The 18513-nt window shown below is 44.0% G+C and overlaps 1 protein-coding gene across 3 annotated transcripts in view; it reads right to left on the bottom strand.

Annotated features, from left to right (window-relative positions):
• ABCA1 (ATP binding cassette subfamily A member 1) overlaps nt 1-18513 on the bottom strand; it is a 97300-nt gene that overhangs the window by 58623 nt on the left and 20164 nt on the right. For all 3 annotated transcript variants that reach the window (XM_055698771.1, XM_055698772.1, XM_014286394.3), the window contains 3 exons: nt 15125-15218; nt 11165-11306; nt 10117-10238 (listed from right to left, as the gene is read on the bottom strand). In XM_055698771.1, the coding sequence (XP_055554746.1) occupies nt 10117-10238; nt 11165-11306; nt 15125-15218 (358 nt within the window). The remainder of the gene's footprint in view (nt 1-10116; nt 10239-11164; nt 11307-15124; nt 15219-18513) is intronic.

Genomic DNA, 18513 nt, shown 5'->3' with positions numbered 1-18513 from the left:
TATGAGCTGTGACAAGGAGGAGCCCATCCAGAATTCCTTGCACTTGAGCAAGTGACCTTTAATTCAGTGGAAATTCAATTCACAGGAAAAAGTAGAACTGGACATTTGAATCAAATGACCATTACTAACAGCAGAAGGCTTTTCATGAGCCGGCTATGTCAGCATGCATCTGGGAGGCTTCTGGTTCAAATGCAGACAGAATACACGTAGATCAGAACCATTTTAAACACCCAAGACAAGCAGGCAGAACCATTCCAGCAGTGTCATGCTACTTGAAACTTATCATAGCACCAGCTATCTGGTTTTAAAGGGTTTCCCCACAAAACTGGCATGGGTAACAATGAACCTCAAGGAAAATAGCAAACAGAGCTGCCCAGGATCCTGACTGTACTGTACTTGTATTTGTTTCGCCTTACATAGACAGGAGATGAGAAAAGAAAAAGTCATCCCTCCCTTGGGTGAAGCCTTACCCTGCCATGGCTCCCCTTCTCTCACTCAACACAAATTTGAGGAACCTGACTTGCATGTGACTTTAACAAGATGCCAAGTCTGCAGTCAGCAGATCATAGCGGCTCTTGCTTCCCACACATTCAGGAAGACCTGTCCCTTCTGGATTTAGTGCCAAGTCCTAATGCCCCTCACCTAGCATACAGCAGAAGCCACCTCGAACAAACCAGTCCACGAGGTAGCAAAAAACGCTAAAGATTAACAAGAATAAGCCAATCATTACAGTCCATTTAAGCAGAAACATGGTCTACCTACACTGAAAACACAGCTACATCTAAATTATTTCAACCTCTCATGACTGCTCCCTATGTTTCTATTTAGTTGGTCACTGGAAAGTTATCCTTATGGAAACCAGTTTGGTTTTTACTTTTGAGACTCAAGTCCAAAGGAAGGGGAAAAAATAAATCAAGCTTCAGCACTAAACCAAGAGATTATGTTTTGTTTGCCTAGTTTAGGGCAACCTTTGCAACCATTCAGCCTCCTCACTAGTATAAATCAGACTGTTGAGCGACAGCACTTTGAAATAATTACAGAATTTTCTCAATCTTTGGGAAAGACTGAAAAGCAGATGCTTAGTAGATATGGATTACCTAAATTCACATAAAGTCTTGGTTAGAGATCAAGACTCTTGTATCTTCAGTGCAACACTATACTGCTGTTCACATCAGGATGCTCCCAACATGCTCCGCCTTGGTAGTCTGAGGAGCTCATCCTTCAGGCTGGTGTTCTTCTGGACTGTCAATATACTAACCACTCCTTCCCTTCAGTGCTGACATGACTTGCCTGCTGAAAATACACCCTGGACTACTTGCACCGATACCTGTGTTTTACATGGAGGACAAGAGCATTACTAGTAGACACAGAAAAGAGCATTGTCTCTTGTTGCTTTAAGAACACAGCAATGTGTACCAAAGTCCCAAAGCAGTGCAGTTAACCTGAAGCAAATTGAGCACAGACTGCTGGAGAGATCTACATTATTTTTGTGGGTGCACTCGTAAAATTCTTTGCACTTCCTTCAGTAGCAGCAAGAGCTAACATGGTAAGGAAGGAAAAGGACCAGGAAGCTGAAAACACTTGTGGTCTTAAAGGGCTTCTCCATTGTCTTGACTTCTGTCCCCTGGCTTTACAGCAGCACACTTTTCCCCATCTGCTGGGCCATGGACAAGTATGGGAACAGAGCAGGAAAATAGCACAGGTGAGCAGGAATACCTGGTAACTTGACCATGTTCACATAGCTGTGATTTTGCTATGAGGAAAGTGACAATGCACTTTTATGTCTGCATGTTGTCTCAAGTGACAAAGCACTTCTCTGCTGTTCTGAAGTAGCATTCTGTTGGGTAGACAACAGCTGCTACTTTCTTAAGCAGCCAGTTGTCACAAGTCAGAACAAGCACTCAGATTTGAGATACTGCTATCTTTGCAGCAAACTGTCTTTTGTCCCACCAACAAAACCCCTTCTAGCATATATGTATGCTCCCTCAGCCTCAGATACAATGCAGTTATGTTCCAGCTGTACTTGCTAAAACAGATTGAAACTACCAGGAAAGGACTCCAAGATGAACAGTTCATGCTTATTAACTCACACAAACTTTCTGCCAGTGTCAACCAAAAATGCATCTTTAGGGACTAACTCAGGTAGTATTTGCCTCTAAAAAGAGAGGTGTAGAAGAACAGAAAGGGCAGGGCGGGGGGGGGGGGGGCAAGTGCCACAAAAAGCCACACAACCAAAACCCACAGGAAAGGGGTCTTTACTTAAAACCCCTTAAAAGGATCTTTTATTGCACCATCCTTAAAACTAAATCAGAAAGGGAAGGAAACTTTGACTGTTTGCAGAGGATGTGTCACATCAGCCTGAATCTCTTCCACATATAGCTTAGTGCTGCCAGGTCAGCATAAAAAAAAAGCTAGGGCAAGATCTTCAGCTAATAGATGAGCTGCATTCCACTACATTCGGAGCAACACCAATTTTTCCATCAGCTGAGGATTTCATGACACACAGGCATAAACAACATGTAGTTTTAACAAAATCAGTTAATTATCAACAGTTGTTAATACAGAAAACTATGTATCATTTTTTTATTCTGCAACTTTTGCATTTAATTTCAAAGGATTTTTCCAGAATTTTGGAAAGCGTGTGCGAAGATACAAGCATAATCCCTGTAACCTGAACTAAAAATGTAACTCCAACAAGACACAACCACTACTTGACAACACAGCAACACCAAAAAAAACCCTGATTCAAAGTGAAAAATGTTGCAGTTAGTTGAAGCTGCAAAGAAATTTAGCAACAGGTGGTAGAATATGTTGCACTAGCACTCACTCATTTTATGACCAAAAATATTTAAATAGAACAGCATCTGTTTCCCTTTAAATAGGCTGTGTACAAGACCTGAACTTCCATGGATTTTCAAAAAATTCAGCCAAGCAATGGTCTATCTTCTTGTCTAGGTAAAAATGAACTTTGGCTCACCAACAGTATTTCAAAGCCATCACCTTTTACTGCATCCTGACTACATTAAAAACTGCCCCATCCTACTGTGTTTAAGAATGAGGGCTCCAGTTCCTTGACAGCTGTTTATTTAGCTCACAAGAATGCTGTAAAAATTAGTATGTGTTTGTAATACACACTGAAAGTGGAATGTATTATTATTAGATAAGGTTCCAAAGCTGAATATTAACTTGAGAGATAAAGGAGGTCAGATCCAAATTAGGCACTCTAGCCTCAGTACCAAGTCAGACGCTGAAGTGGACAGGAATTCTTCCAACTGTGGCAATTTCATAATCACCATTCTCATAAAAGCTTACCCTCATGGCAATCCCCCAAGAAAGCTGAACTTTTCACCAGATGACAGTGGTATAAATTTCCTAGGGGACTACTAATACCAAACTCAATGTGAAAAGTCTCTATCCTATTCTCTCAACCAACCTCAGACTACAGCTCAAATAAAACAAATCCAATCTTCCACCAATCACACAGTTTGAGATTCTGAGATTAGAAGTCACCAAGAACAAATCCAGAAAGTGTGTCAGTGGAAAACAGAAAATAAATGCAAATAGAAGTTAACACCAAGCATAAGTTTTCAGCAACATAATGCCGGTATTAGCAAGCTGTACTGATAAGGCTGCATACAAAAGGAGGAAGATAATAGGAGAGTGTGAAAGGTGTAATTGTTTACTAATACTCTCCATTTTATTCACTGGTTCAAAATAAAAGTCAGCATTGACAGACCAGGCTGAAGAGTTTTACAAGACTAAAAGGAAGCACCCAGAACTTTTTAATACTGTCCTGCTTCTGCAATACATGCAAACATTACTTATTCTGTGACAAGCACAGTAAGCAAGTCTTTTTTTCTTTGTGTTGTAACCTAGACAGGTTAATATCAAGATAAAGACAGTGCCTTTAAGGTAAAGTGATTTGGTATCTGTTGGAATATCTGTGCTGCTAATTGTAGATACGGGCACTGTTGGCTTCCCTGCATGCAGTCGGATCACTAGCTGGCACTACCAGGTTAGCTAGTCTTAATCAAATCGCCAGCACAGACCTTCACCAGTACAGACCAATGCTCTCATGCTTGTGACTTCCCTTGTGTTTTTCCCAGGGTTCATACAGCATTCTGTGATAGGATTCTCAGAAATGTTTTTCTCCAGCTCCTGTAACCTAGCATAGGGCAGACACTACAGCAAGGCCAGATCTAATGTAATATTGCATGGGGTTTTAATATTCCACTTTCAAAGGGAATTCAGTCTTTCCCACGCACATCCATACACACTTATCCAGAACCTAAGCTGGCGTAATTCTTCTAAACCTCTCCTTCAAAAGCATCTCAGCAGAAGGGAAGTTAAGACCAAAACCAGGCACTGAAGTCCAGTTCTGCAGATCAGAAGACATGCACAGCAATGTACATCATGCCGTTACCTGCTTACACATCTCAGCCTCTAAGCAAAGTTATGCAATAACAATGCTGCTACACAGAAACATCTGAAAGTTCAGAGACAACCCCAAGGGAAACAAGTATGATGCTCCTGGTAACAGATTTAATGCTGCAGCAGACCTTTTTGTCTAAACTTCTGCCAACATCATTTTATTACTTTAATCTTATCTTTGGCTTCAAAATATTAGGGAAAGCAGAAGCAGACTATTGAAAGGGGTAACTGTGCAAATGTTTAGTTCAGCAAGTATCATGCCACCTCACTACAAAAGCTGCATAGCTAACTGTTCAACACCCAGCCTGAGACTCATACTGCCATAAGAAGTCTTCTCTACCTTTGCATGCTTCTTGACTGTCAGCCTCCCCGTTTCAGTTTAGGATAGGAAAATAACAGATCCATTAGATTCACACAGGGACTTAGTGTGTCCTTTCAAGAATGTTTTGGAAAGGTTTTTCCAGAAGATCTGCAGTTGCCTGCACAACTTCCACTCACAAAAACAGTAACTAAGGACACTCAAGTCTGTGCCTGCTCAGCAACTCAGTGACTTGAAGAAAAAATTAATTAGGCAAATGTGGGAGGACTGCCATGTGTATCTGAATCTCTAACTGCCCAATCAACGTGGCACAGTACAAAACCCCTTGTGCAACCCAAGTACCCAGTTATTAGCAGCTTCTTCCACTTCCTCCATCCTGACACACTGCACCTGACCAAAGCAGAAGTCACAGTGCTTCCCATGCAGTCCTGGGCTCCCCTCCCCGGCTGGATGTTCTGGGCTGGGAGGCAGCAGCAGCCAGGAATGCCCTGGGGAGTTCTGCTGAGGACTGAGAACACAAAGGTAAAACAGCCCTCCCACCCATCCCTATCCTGATCCTTAGTCAAGATCTAACTATACATCTAATATATCTAAATACAGGGCAGTATTTTTGGCAACATTTTCCCTGGCCTAAAGGAAAGGCAAGGGCCTGTGTGTCACTATGGAGCACAGTATCAGAGAACCCAGTTGTATATTTATGTGCAACTGTATGATGGCAGGAATGCCACAGTGCCACAGCTGGTGTCTGCAGGTGTTTCTGGGGATGAAGGCCACCTGGACATATGGTTTGTTAGTCCTCAATCTAGCCTGGCTGGTTTTTCCTAGGATCCTTCAGGATGAAATCAGGGAGGAAACCAGCTTAATTAGGCAGGTGTAAGAATCAGTTTGGTTGTTTAGCTTGAGGGTGTGGAGTCACTTTGTTAGGGAGAAGACACTGAGGTGGGAGATAGCTATCACCTGAACATCATCTAGCAGGTAATGTACAACATCCTGTTTCCCTGAGCACCTGATAATCATACAGTAGGACCCACACCACCAGAAAGCCTCTCCCAAGGCTGCTTTTCAGCCCAAGCCTTCCACAATCTTCTTTTACCTCTTAAATAACAGCAGCACTGACCAGACAGGCTGCAGACTCCTTTAGTCCCAACACCTGTCTGTGGAGCAGGGTGCAACATCAGCAGAGGATGCCACCCAGCTGATGTTTCTCCTAGAGAAGTGACACTAAGCCAGCAAACAACAGGGAAAGGCAGGGCACGTGGAATAATAGCCTGATATCTGATGCAATTTCTCAGGCAATATTTGTTTCCCTCTGACTATTCCATTGCTCCATTTTTGTTTAGTTGGGCTGGTTTCAAGAAAAATAGAAACATGCCCTTTGGGATCACCTGAAAATAAAAGCAATGAAGTCAATACCTGCTAGACTGGCTTATATGCGCAACTGTTAACAACAGCCAAAGTGGCTTTATTTTTACCTGTTGATATATTACCTCATGGCACTGCAGAACAAAGTATTTGGAAGCCCTATAGAGAGAATGAAGAAACAAAGAAAGTGTGTCTCAGAGCCAGGAGAAAGCTTTATCTTCACCTTTCAAAAAGGTGAAGCAAGCTTGTTTCTTGGAAACACTTTATCCTCTGCTAAAATGGCATTGAGGAGAGTTGCAAACCCAATGCCTGCAAACAGTGAGCCAAACCCACTGCAGGTGGCAATCCCAGGAGCCATGTCATGCTTTTGGAAGTGCTATCACTAAGGTCTTTGACTCTGTTCTGATTTGTACTCTGCCTTATCAGGAGTGTTGAAGACGTTGGTGACATTGCTGGACAGAAATGTAACAAGTGTGGGAAAGGAGAGGGCACCTGGCACCTGCCTGCAAAATTGATTACGTTAAGGTATGTGTCTGCCTGCATGTAGATTTCACTGCCCAAGGCTCACTGAACATGGCCACAGAACAGCAGCGCCCATGTGGCATGAGAGCTGCCTGCACTGAACTCCCCCCCACCACCTGTTAGTACTTCATCCTTGACAGAACAGGTGCTACACGAAGCAAGGGTGGGCTGTTCTTTGCTGATAACACCCTCCCCTCTCTTTGCCAGAGAGCTCTTCTAGACCTCAGAGCAACAAAGAAGAGGAGCCACTCCTCCGACTCCTGGACCAACAGCCCTGTTATGAGGGATTCTCTCTCACCTCATCAAGAAGTCACTGAAATACAGAGCCTGCTGGCATGAGTGCACAGCACTGCCTGAACATAATCTTAGTGCCCTACCTTGTCTTTAACCAAGACACTGACTTGCAGGCACCTGAATGAGAACTCTGTCTTAAGCAAGTCTCCCTTCCCCAGGGTTCAGCACATGCCTAATATCAGATCAGACAACACTAACAGTCACACCTTTAACATTAGTTTGTGAGGTTGTTTTAAAAGAAGCTTGAAGTGAAAGGACTTCAGCAAATGCTCTCTAAACACATTCAAACAACTGAAGAAAAGTACAAACATGCATATTCTGCCATGACTAGCATTAGAACAAAGTCTATACCACAGCTCCAATTTGTGAGCTAGTAAAGGATGACCACCCTCCTGAAGCCTGTTTCAAAGCCATCAGGCAGAAGCGGGAAGTGTGTGTGGAAGCAAGGCCATCACACCAGCATAAGGGGATGAAGCAGCTGCAGAGACTCCAGCAGAGCCCACATGACACAGTAGGAAGCATACCATCCCTCCCCACCGGGGAAACATGAGCTGCAAAGCTGCATCTGTCTGCACCACTGATCCACATGGATTCAGTTCCAGGTCAGAGCTGCAACAGAGGAGGTATTACAAATCTTCTCAATTATTAGCTGATGAGGTAATTAGTCCTCCTGCTAATTGGGGAAATATATGTTTAAGTGCAGTGTTTTCATGTTTGGAGGTGTGCTTATATCTGACACCTGCTCCTACTGCCATCTGAGGTTCCCAGCCACTGGAGGAACTACCCCAGAGAGGGAAGGATTTAAGCATCTCTCACCTCATTGTCTACAGAAGCTGAAGGGTTGACCTGTACTCCCCTTCCTCGCACAGGAATCTAAGCACTGCTAAGCATAAATACACAAGTACTTGTAAGATTAGAGAATGCTGTTTTATGCACGCTGTCAGGGAATGAATCAGGCAGCCAACAAGTGGGCAACAGGGACCCCCACGTTGGAGGCTTTGTAAATCAGGGTATCACAAGAAGGACAAACAGGCTTTGTTCCCTGTAAGCCTTGTCAACAATGGGCACTCTGTCATTCTAACGACAGAGAGACTTAAATTTTTTTTTTATTACACATTTGGAAAATTGTATTATAGAAACATGATCTTTGATGACTGGGTCTGAGACTTACTTTTGCAGTCAGTCCACTGGTCTTTATAGTCTAGCGAAATATGAGCCTTCTGACTGTGGATTTGTACAATACTCCCTATGCAAAATACTTCTGGGAATCATTCCTCCCCCTCAAACCTTCCCAGCAATGAGAGCTTCAGCTTATGGCTTTGGTAGTTTTTTTGTAAACATCAATGTCTGATGTTCACTGCACATTTCAAAACATCACCAGTATCTACTCTCTTTGGAAGAGTTAACTTCAAGATACTGCTGTGGGCACAGAGTCTAAAATCCAGTAACAATGTCCATCATTCTAACGAAGACAGCTTGCTCCCACAAGACCACCAAGTCAAACCTTTTCCTTGATGAGGTCCATGAAAAAACAGTATTAAGCTCTCCTTGGGAAACAGTGATCTCAGCTCATTTTGGCCATGTTCATTGTGAGTCCATCTCTGTAAAGGGTTCACTCTGCATCCTCTCCCCCCTAAAACCACTGCAGACTTGGGTAAAAGCATGACATGCCACTTAGCAGTTCTCAGAGTAAAAAGCGAGAGCTTAGTGGTACTGATCTTGAGCCCAGCAAGGAAGGGTGTCCCTTATGCATAAGTGAAAGTATCAACCAGTGCTTAAAGAGTCAGTAGATCGCAGTATCATCTGCAGATCCGATCACATCAGGATTCTGCACAGCCCTGAAGGAGACAGGAGTGTTACATAGCCAAGACAAATCCCTGGCATAGTTTGTGTCCGTACATACAGCCAGCATGCATCTGCTAGCCCATCACTAACAATACAGGTTATTCAAGGTGACCTGCAGTGTACTGAGCGACACAGGAAAGGATGTCAAAACACAATCTCTGCTTTAGAAGTGAGCTCAGGACATATCAGATATGAAACTATTCACATCACACCAAGTCAGAAACTTTTTGTCCCGCAGCCTGCCTGAGCCATGCTCAAAAGGAGAGAGATAGAAAGAACCACAACTGTAAAACGAGGAACAGCTTTCACAAAACACTAAAATAACACCTATATTCAAAGAGCTCCACATGCCTGGATAGAGGCTGCAGGTGAAGACATTCAACGGCTATGTTTCCTGCTCTATTTCACTGCTGTACTTCTTTTTAAACCATTACTTTCCATCACTTACAGTAGGTACATGCGGCACTAACAGCAGCCAAGAGAAATAATCTTTCAGAGAAGAGTACCCAAAAAAACTCTAACAAGTTACCATGTCAGAGAGACCTGGAAATAACGAGACCTGTCACATTTCCCAAGAGAGGGCAGAGCTGTTTCATGCCCTAGCTCTGCTGCACACTTCCCATCTCATCTCACACTAGTCACTTATTCATCTGCACAGGACAGGAATGCATACCAGACCTTCTCATGCAAGCTAAAAATTGGAGGATTCTCATTTTCCATGGCAAATGGGGTTGTGTGAGCCCCCAAGACAAAACATTTTCTTTTGGACCCTGCCATTCAAAATCCTGCCACACGACAGCAGAGAATGAAGCATCCAACACCAAAGTCACACGGAAACAAAAAAAACACCCCACCAAGGGAAATGGGAGGCATCATTGTCAGATAACAATCAGCTTTGAGTTTGAAAACTGGAAGCTAACATCAGCTTTTCCTCATCTGCGCTCTTCCCTTTCACACTTCCCTCTGCAGCTCAGGCAGTAGAGCGCTAAATCGTAGCTATATTGCATTCACTGCTTCACTCAAAGTAGCAAGGTAACTAGTGTTTTCCAAAAAGACACATTGCTTTCACTCCTTTGCGAAAGTCAGCATTTTAACAGACTACAGTGGGCTGAGGATTGTAATTTTGTATCAAAAACAGCTGCTATCCTTGGAGTTACAGACCACCCCTTTCACCTTCCACCGAAGAAGCTAAAGACACAGGAGAGGCTTAGGGTACTTCTGCAGTATTTTAAAGGGTTTGAAAAACTGTAATGCTAACTGTACATTTCAGAAGTTCACACACATGCAAAATTAACCAGACCAGAAACACCAGACGTAGCTGGTCCTTTCTACCATGCTGTTACCTGAGCCAGAGGAGTTTCCCAGCTTGCGCAGTTTTCCCAGAACCTTCTGGACATCATTTATGCTCGTGTCCTGTTGGCTGTACAAGAGTAACCTCTTGGCATCTGAGAACAGCCGGGAAACACTGGCGATGGGAAAACACAAAAACAACCAGCAGTCATCAGCTCTGTGAGCCAGCATCCACAGATACAGTTTTACACCCCAATTCCAAACTCCAGTCCCTTTACAGTTACGCCAATGCTCTCTCCCGGACAATAAGCCCTTATGCCGCTGCCCTCTTCAGTAGAATAAGCCCCTTCTCCAGTGACCACCCTGGGACAATCCAAGGAGCCTAATAAAAGATGGCTGCTAATCCCAGGTCAAACAAAGTTACATTGCAAACCTCAATGCATGTGAAAGCATTTCTTTAAGACTGGGGTGGAGGAGGGCCTCCTGCTGCCTGTAAACTGCTTCCTCTTAGAAGCAAAATAATACAAGTATGTCCTTGCTCCTTTCAAATGCTTCTCCAGGTTAGAGACACATTTTACTCTACATTAAGTAGAACTGGCCTGACAGTATGAATGCAGCAAGCAGGGCAGGGTGTAAGGAAGTTGGCCATAAATTCAGCTTTCTGCAACACATTAGCCAGTAATAAATAAAGAGCGTCATAAGTATCCACCAGACCTGCACTTCAACTGCCTTTCACTCTACACAATCCATCTCAGAGGTTCATTAACCAGGGAAAGAGGTTCTCTGAAAAAAGCTTACATCTTGCCTTTTTATGGTCCAAATTCTGAGCAACCGACAACAGAAGGGACTCAGTCCTCAACGAGGCAGAGCTTTTCATTCACCATGAGCTCTGACTGCTTGGACTTGGTGATACTACACACCTGCCAGCTCTCTGCCAGCCCCTCTGAACTTGGTAGCTGTAGAGCTTGGTACTTCAGTGGCAGCAGAAACAGCAAAACCCCCAACAGTGTACGTTTACACAACTAGCTGGTAACTTCCAAACATCCCTTTTCCACATGTTGCCCCATGAACAGAGATGACAAAAAAAGCAGGCAGACTCACATGGAGGCATTGAAGTTTCCAACAATACCTGGGGATTCCCCAGGAGTTGGGTAGCGGAAACAAGGGTTGTTGGCGTTGCAAATGATCCCCTGTATCCATGGCAAGGTTCCTGCTGAAGGCATAGCTTTGTTTGGGAAGTGACCTGGAACAGAAATGCAAGAGTTAGGAGACAGAAACACAGGACACAAGCTACTACTACACAGCACTACATTTGAAGGGCAGTGCTAATCCTGTGCTGGTTACTGCCCCAAATTGCTTATGAGAGCCCAACAGCCAACACTAAAAAGAGCTGAGCTCATGTTAAGTTCCCCACACTGGTCTAGCCACCTCCACTGAAAAACTATACCTTGTTAAGCCTGCAGAAGCTCTTTGCTACTCTCTGCAATGTTTTTTTGGCCATGCTGACTTGGATATAGTACTTCTTGCTGAGGAATGCCCAACAGCAGGCAACTCAAAAGCCTAGCAGTGGTGACATGCCACATACATGCTTTCTAACCAGCTGTGCTCCTCTGGATTTGCATGCATAACTAACACAAGCTTGAGGCCACACAGACAGCTGTGGTCAGGGCCTGGGTTCTGAAGACCCACAGTATTTCTGTTCAGTCCTTTTTGTTTTCAAAAATCCACTCACCTCAGTTACACACACTGTAAACACCAAGCAAAGAGTCAGCAGTTGTGGGGTGGGTGCCTGCATTGGTTTCCCTGAGATAAGTATGTTGTTGCTGTCCCATATTGGCTTGATTTCCAGACAGTCTTAAATCTTTAGATCTCCTAAAATGTTTAGGTACCTGCCTGCTGCATTTCAAATCTTTTTGCTGAAGTCTAACTCTAGCTACTAAAGATCTACTTCAGTCATAGCCCAGAGTTTATGTCCTGCTTACGTTCCGCATTCTGGTCAAAAGTTAAAGCAGTAACTACTTGCGGCAGATCTCCACCAGTATGCCACTCAGGCACTCGTGAATCCCTTACCCTCCAACAACAGGAACAGCTTCACTTGTATAGTCCTGTACCTTAGATGAGCCATCAGGCTGCTTTCTGCAAACGAACTCCCCTCCTCACCCCACACTAGGGAGGGGAGCACAGAGGAAGGTCACGCCCCTTCCTCAGTATCTTGCAGCTACTCAAGGCTTTGACCACGAGACACACATTCTCCCGTCCGGCGCCCACCTCATCCTTGCAGCACACCTGCAATCACATGGAGGGCTGGCTTCCTACCTCCACAGCCACAACTGAGCTACCAAAGTCCCACGAGGAAGAGAGGTCTAAGCTGCTGCATTACAGCAAATGCTGGTTAACGTAGGTGGCTGAAGGAAGACTGGGAGCTTATCAGCTCTCCCTGGAAAAAGCAAAGGACTCTGTCCAGGAGAAAGGTGAAGGAACCAAAGGTTCATTGTTTCTAGTACCCAGGGGACTGATTGTTCCTAGTTCTCTGTTTAAAATAGAAAAGCTGTTTACCTGATCTCTCTGGCTTTTGTCTCATTTTGCTTATTTTCTTCTTCTCAGCTGAGAGGTGGGGAGAAGATGAAAAATACTAGGACTTTCAGATTCTTTTTGTAAAATTTCCCTGAGAAGCACCTACTCCCTCCTCCATGCCTTTTATTTTACATGGCTAAGAACTCAAACTATTAAAAATAAAATGAAAAGAACGAAGGTGCACAATAATTCATGGTAGCTCTTTACATAGTGATGCATGCAACAGTGCTTTCTCAAAGAGTAAAGCAGAGATCTGCCAGTTTTGAGTCAGATGAGTTACCCAGAAAAACAGCAACAGTCTAATAGCACACCAACTTCAATGACACTGCTGCAAAACTAGCTTTTCAGTATAAAGTGACTTTTTGTCAGTTTTTCCCAAAATGAAGTACATTTAACACCTTCAAGGGTGACAGAAACAGAAAAGTCAAGCTCTACAAGACACAAGTCAGCAATCAATAGCATTCTGCCTTCTCTGGCTGATTTGGTGAAAGCCATGTAACTATCACTTAAGGGCTGGCAAAATTTCCCCCTTTTTCCAGAAAAAGGTTCCTTACAGTAGGCAAAGCTGCTAGAAAAGTCCTGACTAGGAAGTCTGACCACAGAAACAGCCGAATCCTGCATTCTTCTTCTCAAACAGGAAAAGACGACTTAAAGTCTTACTTGTTTATTGAAAAACACTACAGCATTAAACCATCCAGGCTATCTGGAGGCTACAAAGCACTTGCATGCAGCTCTGTTGCTATCATCAGGCATTACCTGCAAGTGATTTCATAACAGCATACAGCACTGCCGCTACAGATAACAATCCTGTTTCCCTTAAGGCATCCACAGGGTTGCCAAAGTTCACCATGAACTCAAGGTTTCTTTCTTGCTATCTCTGCTCACAGTTCAGCAAAAAATAGTTAAAACAGTTCAACTATACAACACAGCCACATCTGTCAGCACGAGTGAATGTCCAACGAAACCAGTCCAGATTTAAATGAAGTTTAGTTACCTGTTCTCAGAAGCTTTTAAAAATGGAGATGAGTTTACCACAAAAAGTTAATTAAAAAGTTACCAGGTGCCCTACACTCCACAATTCCTGAAGATAACATTGGCAGAAGGCAAACAAAACAACATCAGTTAGTGTAAATGGTAAGGAAAAAGGGCTGCAGGCAAAAGACTCAGAACTGTTTGTGACACCAGCATACCAGAGCAAAGCAAAGGATTTATATAGACACTAATGACTAACAAGCCCAAACTAAACAGCTCTATGAAAAGGCAGCTCTTGTTAGATTTGAGTTATATACAGCACCACCACAGCTGAAACAAATTACCATTGAGGCTGCTAGTTATTTATACCAGCTGAGTAGACTGCTCATTGCCTCTCTTCAGCTTCACATCTGTATTACAGGTATCTCTAATGCCACTGTAACATTCAGTCAGAAAAGGCAGTTCAAATGTCATGCCAAGTATGAGATCTAGTTTAGGAAAGCTTCAATTACCCTGCTAAGCACTGCAGAAAGTGAGTTAAACAGTACACGGGACCAGCAGTGTCCAAAGTGCAACAGGCACCATAAACATAAACACTTCAGCTTTAGAAGGATCCTTACTAACTTGAAAGCCTAGCAAACAGCACAAAATGCTCCAGCTACTGCAAAGAGCCATAGGGTAAGTGCTGGAAGAGCTAGTTCTTTACTCATTTTAAGAATTAAACACTTCAGTGTGCCCTCCAGAATCATGTTGTGCTCACCCTTAAACCATACCTTGCGGTAATCAGGCAAAGGAAAGATAACAAAGACCTCTTCCAGTCAGCTAATTGCAGTATGAAGCTGTCACCAGTCACAGTAAGATAAAGCATGTTGCTAATAAACAAGTCATGCTACCTAAATCAAATGGTAACCAACACAGATGCCTAAAGATTGTCATTGGCAGCACAAGAATAAGCTTCCTTTAAAAGAAAAGCAGAAATGTGCTAATTTAGGATATAAAGAAGAAAGAAGAGTAGCTTTTCCCCACAAATGTATGACTGCTCAATCTACTGAATACAGAGCTGACAGTCTAATGGTTAGAAGGAGTAGAATTGCTCAGGCTCTTTAATGTGATACATTAATGCACATTACTGCCTGAAAATGAGATTGCTTTCTTACAGATCTGAACACTACTTTCTTTTTATGCTAAGTCACATACAGATCAATGATGACAAGTAAGACTTGGGTTCTGTGTGGGTTTTGCAGACTTGTCACAGTTCTACAGCAAATTCTCGACTAATACATAAATGCAAAAAATAAGAAACAGCAGCAATGTACAGTGCTGGAGCAACATAAACATGTCAGAACATACTGCAGTCTCCAAGGTAGAAGGGAAAGAGCCATTAAAACTTCCCTGAAGATTTGACTTAAGTATGCAGCCACTGCCCCTGCTCTTTGCATCTTGCCAACTGCATTATTACCTTCTAACCATGAAACAACCACCATTCTGGGTACAGCTGCTGTGTTTGATACTTACATTCATGCTGCTCGTAGGGCGGATATGAAAGTCTTACAGAGATCAGGATGAAGAAGATAAACAGAGGCCAGGCCACTTCGATCAGCAGCTGGAACTGGAAACAATAAAGACAAAGTATTAAAACATCCCATTCAAAATACATGACAGAGCAGAGGTTTCAGGACAATTCACTTCTAAGCCAGGACAGTTTTGCAAGTACTGCCTCACTTCATTTTGCCTGTGCATTCCAGGATCAAGAAGTTTGTTCCTCCAACTTCAGAGGATAATCTGCAAAGAATTACAGGCTTTTCTCATTGATATGTGCCAGTTCTGGGACTAAACTGGATGTGCTTAGGGGCTGTTTAGTTCTTTTTGTCCCCTGACTGAAAGAAGCCTCCCAACGAATCTTCCCAGCCATGACCTGAATTTTTGGCCTCGTATTTTAGAGATACAGGGAAACACCTCCATCCCATTCTCCCAGCAAACTACTGAGCTTCTACACTAACACATCAGGTGATGAAATTGTACTGACACATAGCTATGCCAATCTTTCAATTTCAGGGCTGCAGAAGTGCAGTGGTACCAGGAAAGCAGAGCTACCAAGATTAAGTTCATACCTAGTTATTGGTTTATTCTAATGTACTTTTTTTTCCCCTCCAAAGGTAGGCACCCACCGGTCCAGGGTACCTACAGATGAGCAGTGAGTGTTAGGGTAAGGATATAAAGAACTCAGAAGGACTAGACAAGAATATAAGAAAGGCCTGCTATTAAATGCAGAGCATTATTTAAGACAGGGAATTGAAGCACAGAAAAATTCATGGAGATTGCCACGTCCTACAGAAGCATGTGAAAAAAGTAACAGTTCATCCTAGAGCTTCTGAGACATAAGCTGAGGTTTCCCAGGCTTGACCTTCACCAGCCACACCCCTCCTTCCCCACTCCAGAAAAGCTGCCTAAACATCCATTTTAGGTAAACCATGAGGAAGAAAAACCGAAAGCTTTTTATGCTGCTACTTATGTTTTTGCTCCTTTTGGGAGAGGGAAAATAGAGTGTTTTCTCAGTCAAGAGAAGAGAAATCCTTTCCCTGTCTTTCCTGGAAAACCCCATTTTTTCTAATAAGATATCTACATCATTCCTATTGCAAGCCAAATAGAGTAAGACCTGCACCCCAGTGGGAGAGAGAATCCCCACACAAACATGTTTTCCCATGTTACACCATCAATAGCTAAAATTAGGCTCCTGACACTCAGCACAAGGTACTCCATGCAAACTTTGAGGTGAGACTCCTAGGTGATACTAGGTGTACCTCAAAGCAATCTCAGACTGTAATAATAGTGCATTAAAACAAACGCCACTTGATCCAGCAGAGGAAACTATATAGGACGGGTCTTCACAGATACTCCTCATGGCTGACGTCCAACCAAATGGCAACCCTGTCTCAAAGGCAAAAACTAAGCAGTCTGCCAGGCACTCCTGCCAGTAATGCCAGGCTCTGCAGTATATGCTTGGGCCACTGTTTCCCACCCGTTATTTTCATGCACATGTTGTACTACTGCCGGTTAAGAAGCTCCACACTAACAAAGATGCCAGGAAGATGTCTCAGTGTCTTTGATCTCTGTTTTCACACACACACACAAAAGTAGTGGCAACACACACAGAGCCATTAACAGTGACAGTCTGCTTCCTTTTGCATTAGACAGTGGCCTTGCTCCCAGAGGTCAGAGATTCTCAGAGCTAGGACACTGACAATTTGCCTGCTCCTTTCCTTTCCAAGATCCTCTCACAGCTGCTGCCAGGACAGTGTAGCAGGATTTTTCCCTCTTCTTGACAAGGGTGGCTGTGAAACCAGAACATGCCATTCCCTCCACCAGTGTAGATGGCCATGCCCTGACACACATTGCAGCCCTCTGCCACCCTGGATGTGGGCAATGAGCATGCACCCTGAGCAACTGCCACTACACTGCTTGGGTAAGAGTGGTGTCAGCTGGGCTTGTGGAGGCCTCTCCACCTGACCAAGGTAGCCAGCTAGGCCCTCGCAGCCCCGTGACTGCTACAGAACCACTTAAAAAAATGCTGCGCTTCAGATCAAGCCCTGGCTTGCTTAGAAAGTTATCAGCCCCAGCCACACCACACCAGGGTGGACAGTAGTGCCCAAATGGCCCTGCTGTTGAAAGGGGAGCCTGGCCACCTGCACACAGCTCTTTTTTTGCATGCCTGATTATGGTTAATGACAGTCATGAAGGTAATCACATGCAGGCTGCGTGCACAGTGCTATATGCCTCTGCACATGCATCTTACTCTGCAGATTGACAGGCTCAGGGAGGACAGAGAAAGGACGGATACAGCTTGGACTGACCAAGTTGCACTTTCACAGCTGAAGACTGCTGCATCATGACAGCCACTCAGATGGTACTCACTGAGAGACAGCTGGCCACTGCTGCACCAGAGGCTTGCACGGGGTCAATCTCAATGCGTCAGTAGCATTTCAATAGAGTTTGAACTCCTTGGGCAGCCTCTTGTGCTGTTCAAGAAAAACTGAAACCTCTTCCTTTTGCTCATAAAGGTCAGTATGTTCCTTCCCCTATGCTTCCTGACCTTCCTGTGACAGCACTTTTCATCCACTGTGGCCTTTGTAGGGGAGGACAAAGAGATACTAAGGGGCATCACTCATTGAAGTGGGTGGGGAGACTTGGTTTTTCAGTATCTAATTAGTGTGAACCTGACTGCAATGTTGCAGCTACTAGACCAGGCTGGTAAATAGCAAAATGAACCTTCAGACCTCCAACCCCCCTCTGCCACCCCACGACATCTTGAGTTGAAGGAGGAACATCCCATTTGCACACAGCAGCTGAATCCAGGGGTGGCACTTGGCAAGGAACAAACTGCTCCTATTTTTACAGACGCTAGTCCCCAAAGCATGCCCAATTTACACCAGCTGGCCAATGATGCAGGATACCATTAAATATTGAGATCTACACTGTGTCAATACAAAGCCTGTTGAGGAAGAACTAACCAAACTACCACCCCATCTCACTGCCAACCACCCTCCCCACCTTTATGGTCCAGTTTCAATGCAGAGAGCTACCAGCAGCTGACCAGTCTCTCCACGCAAGTTTGAGATGTCACCTCATGTGAAAGACAGCAGGGAGTAAGAAATGTTTTCGGTTGATTTTTTTTGTTTGGTTGGTTGGTTTTTACACAGTGACCCCTGAACATGATTTTTCCTTCCTCCTCTTTCCCTGTAAACTCCTCCTCCCAACTCTGGTGCTGCTGGAAGTTACCCAGTACAAAGTAACACTTGAATTGCACACGTCAGGCTGAGCTTTGAACCCAGCTTTTGCAATGCAGCCCCAACTCACAGCAGCCAAGGGACAGTTTGGTGGGAAGCAAAGGCTAGCCCACGCTTCTT

Source organism: Falco cherrug, chromosome Z (genome assembly GCF_023634085.1).
Source record: "Falco cherrug isolate bFalChe1 chromosome Z, bFalChe1.pri, whole genome shotgun sequence".
NCBI classification, from domain to species: domain Eukaryota; kingdom Metazoa; phylum Chordata; class Aves; order Falconiformes; family Falconidae; genus Falco; species Falco cherrug.
Note: the sequence above shows the minus strand (reverse complement) of the source record. Positions and strands in the feature narration are given on the sequence as shown.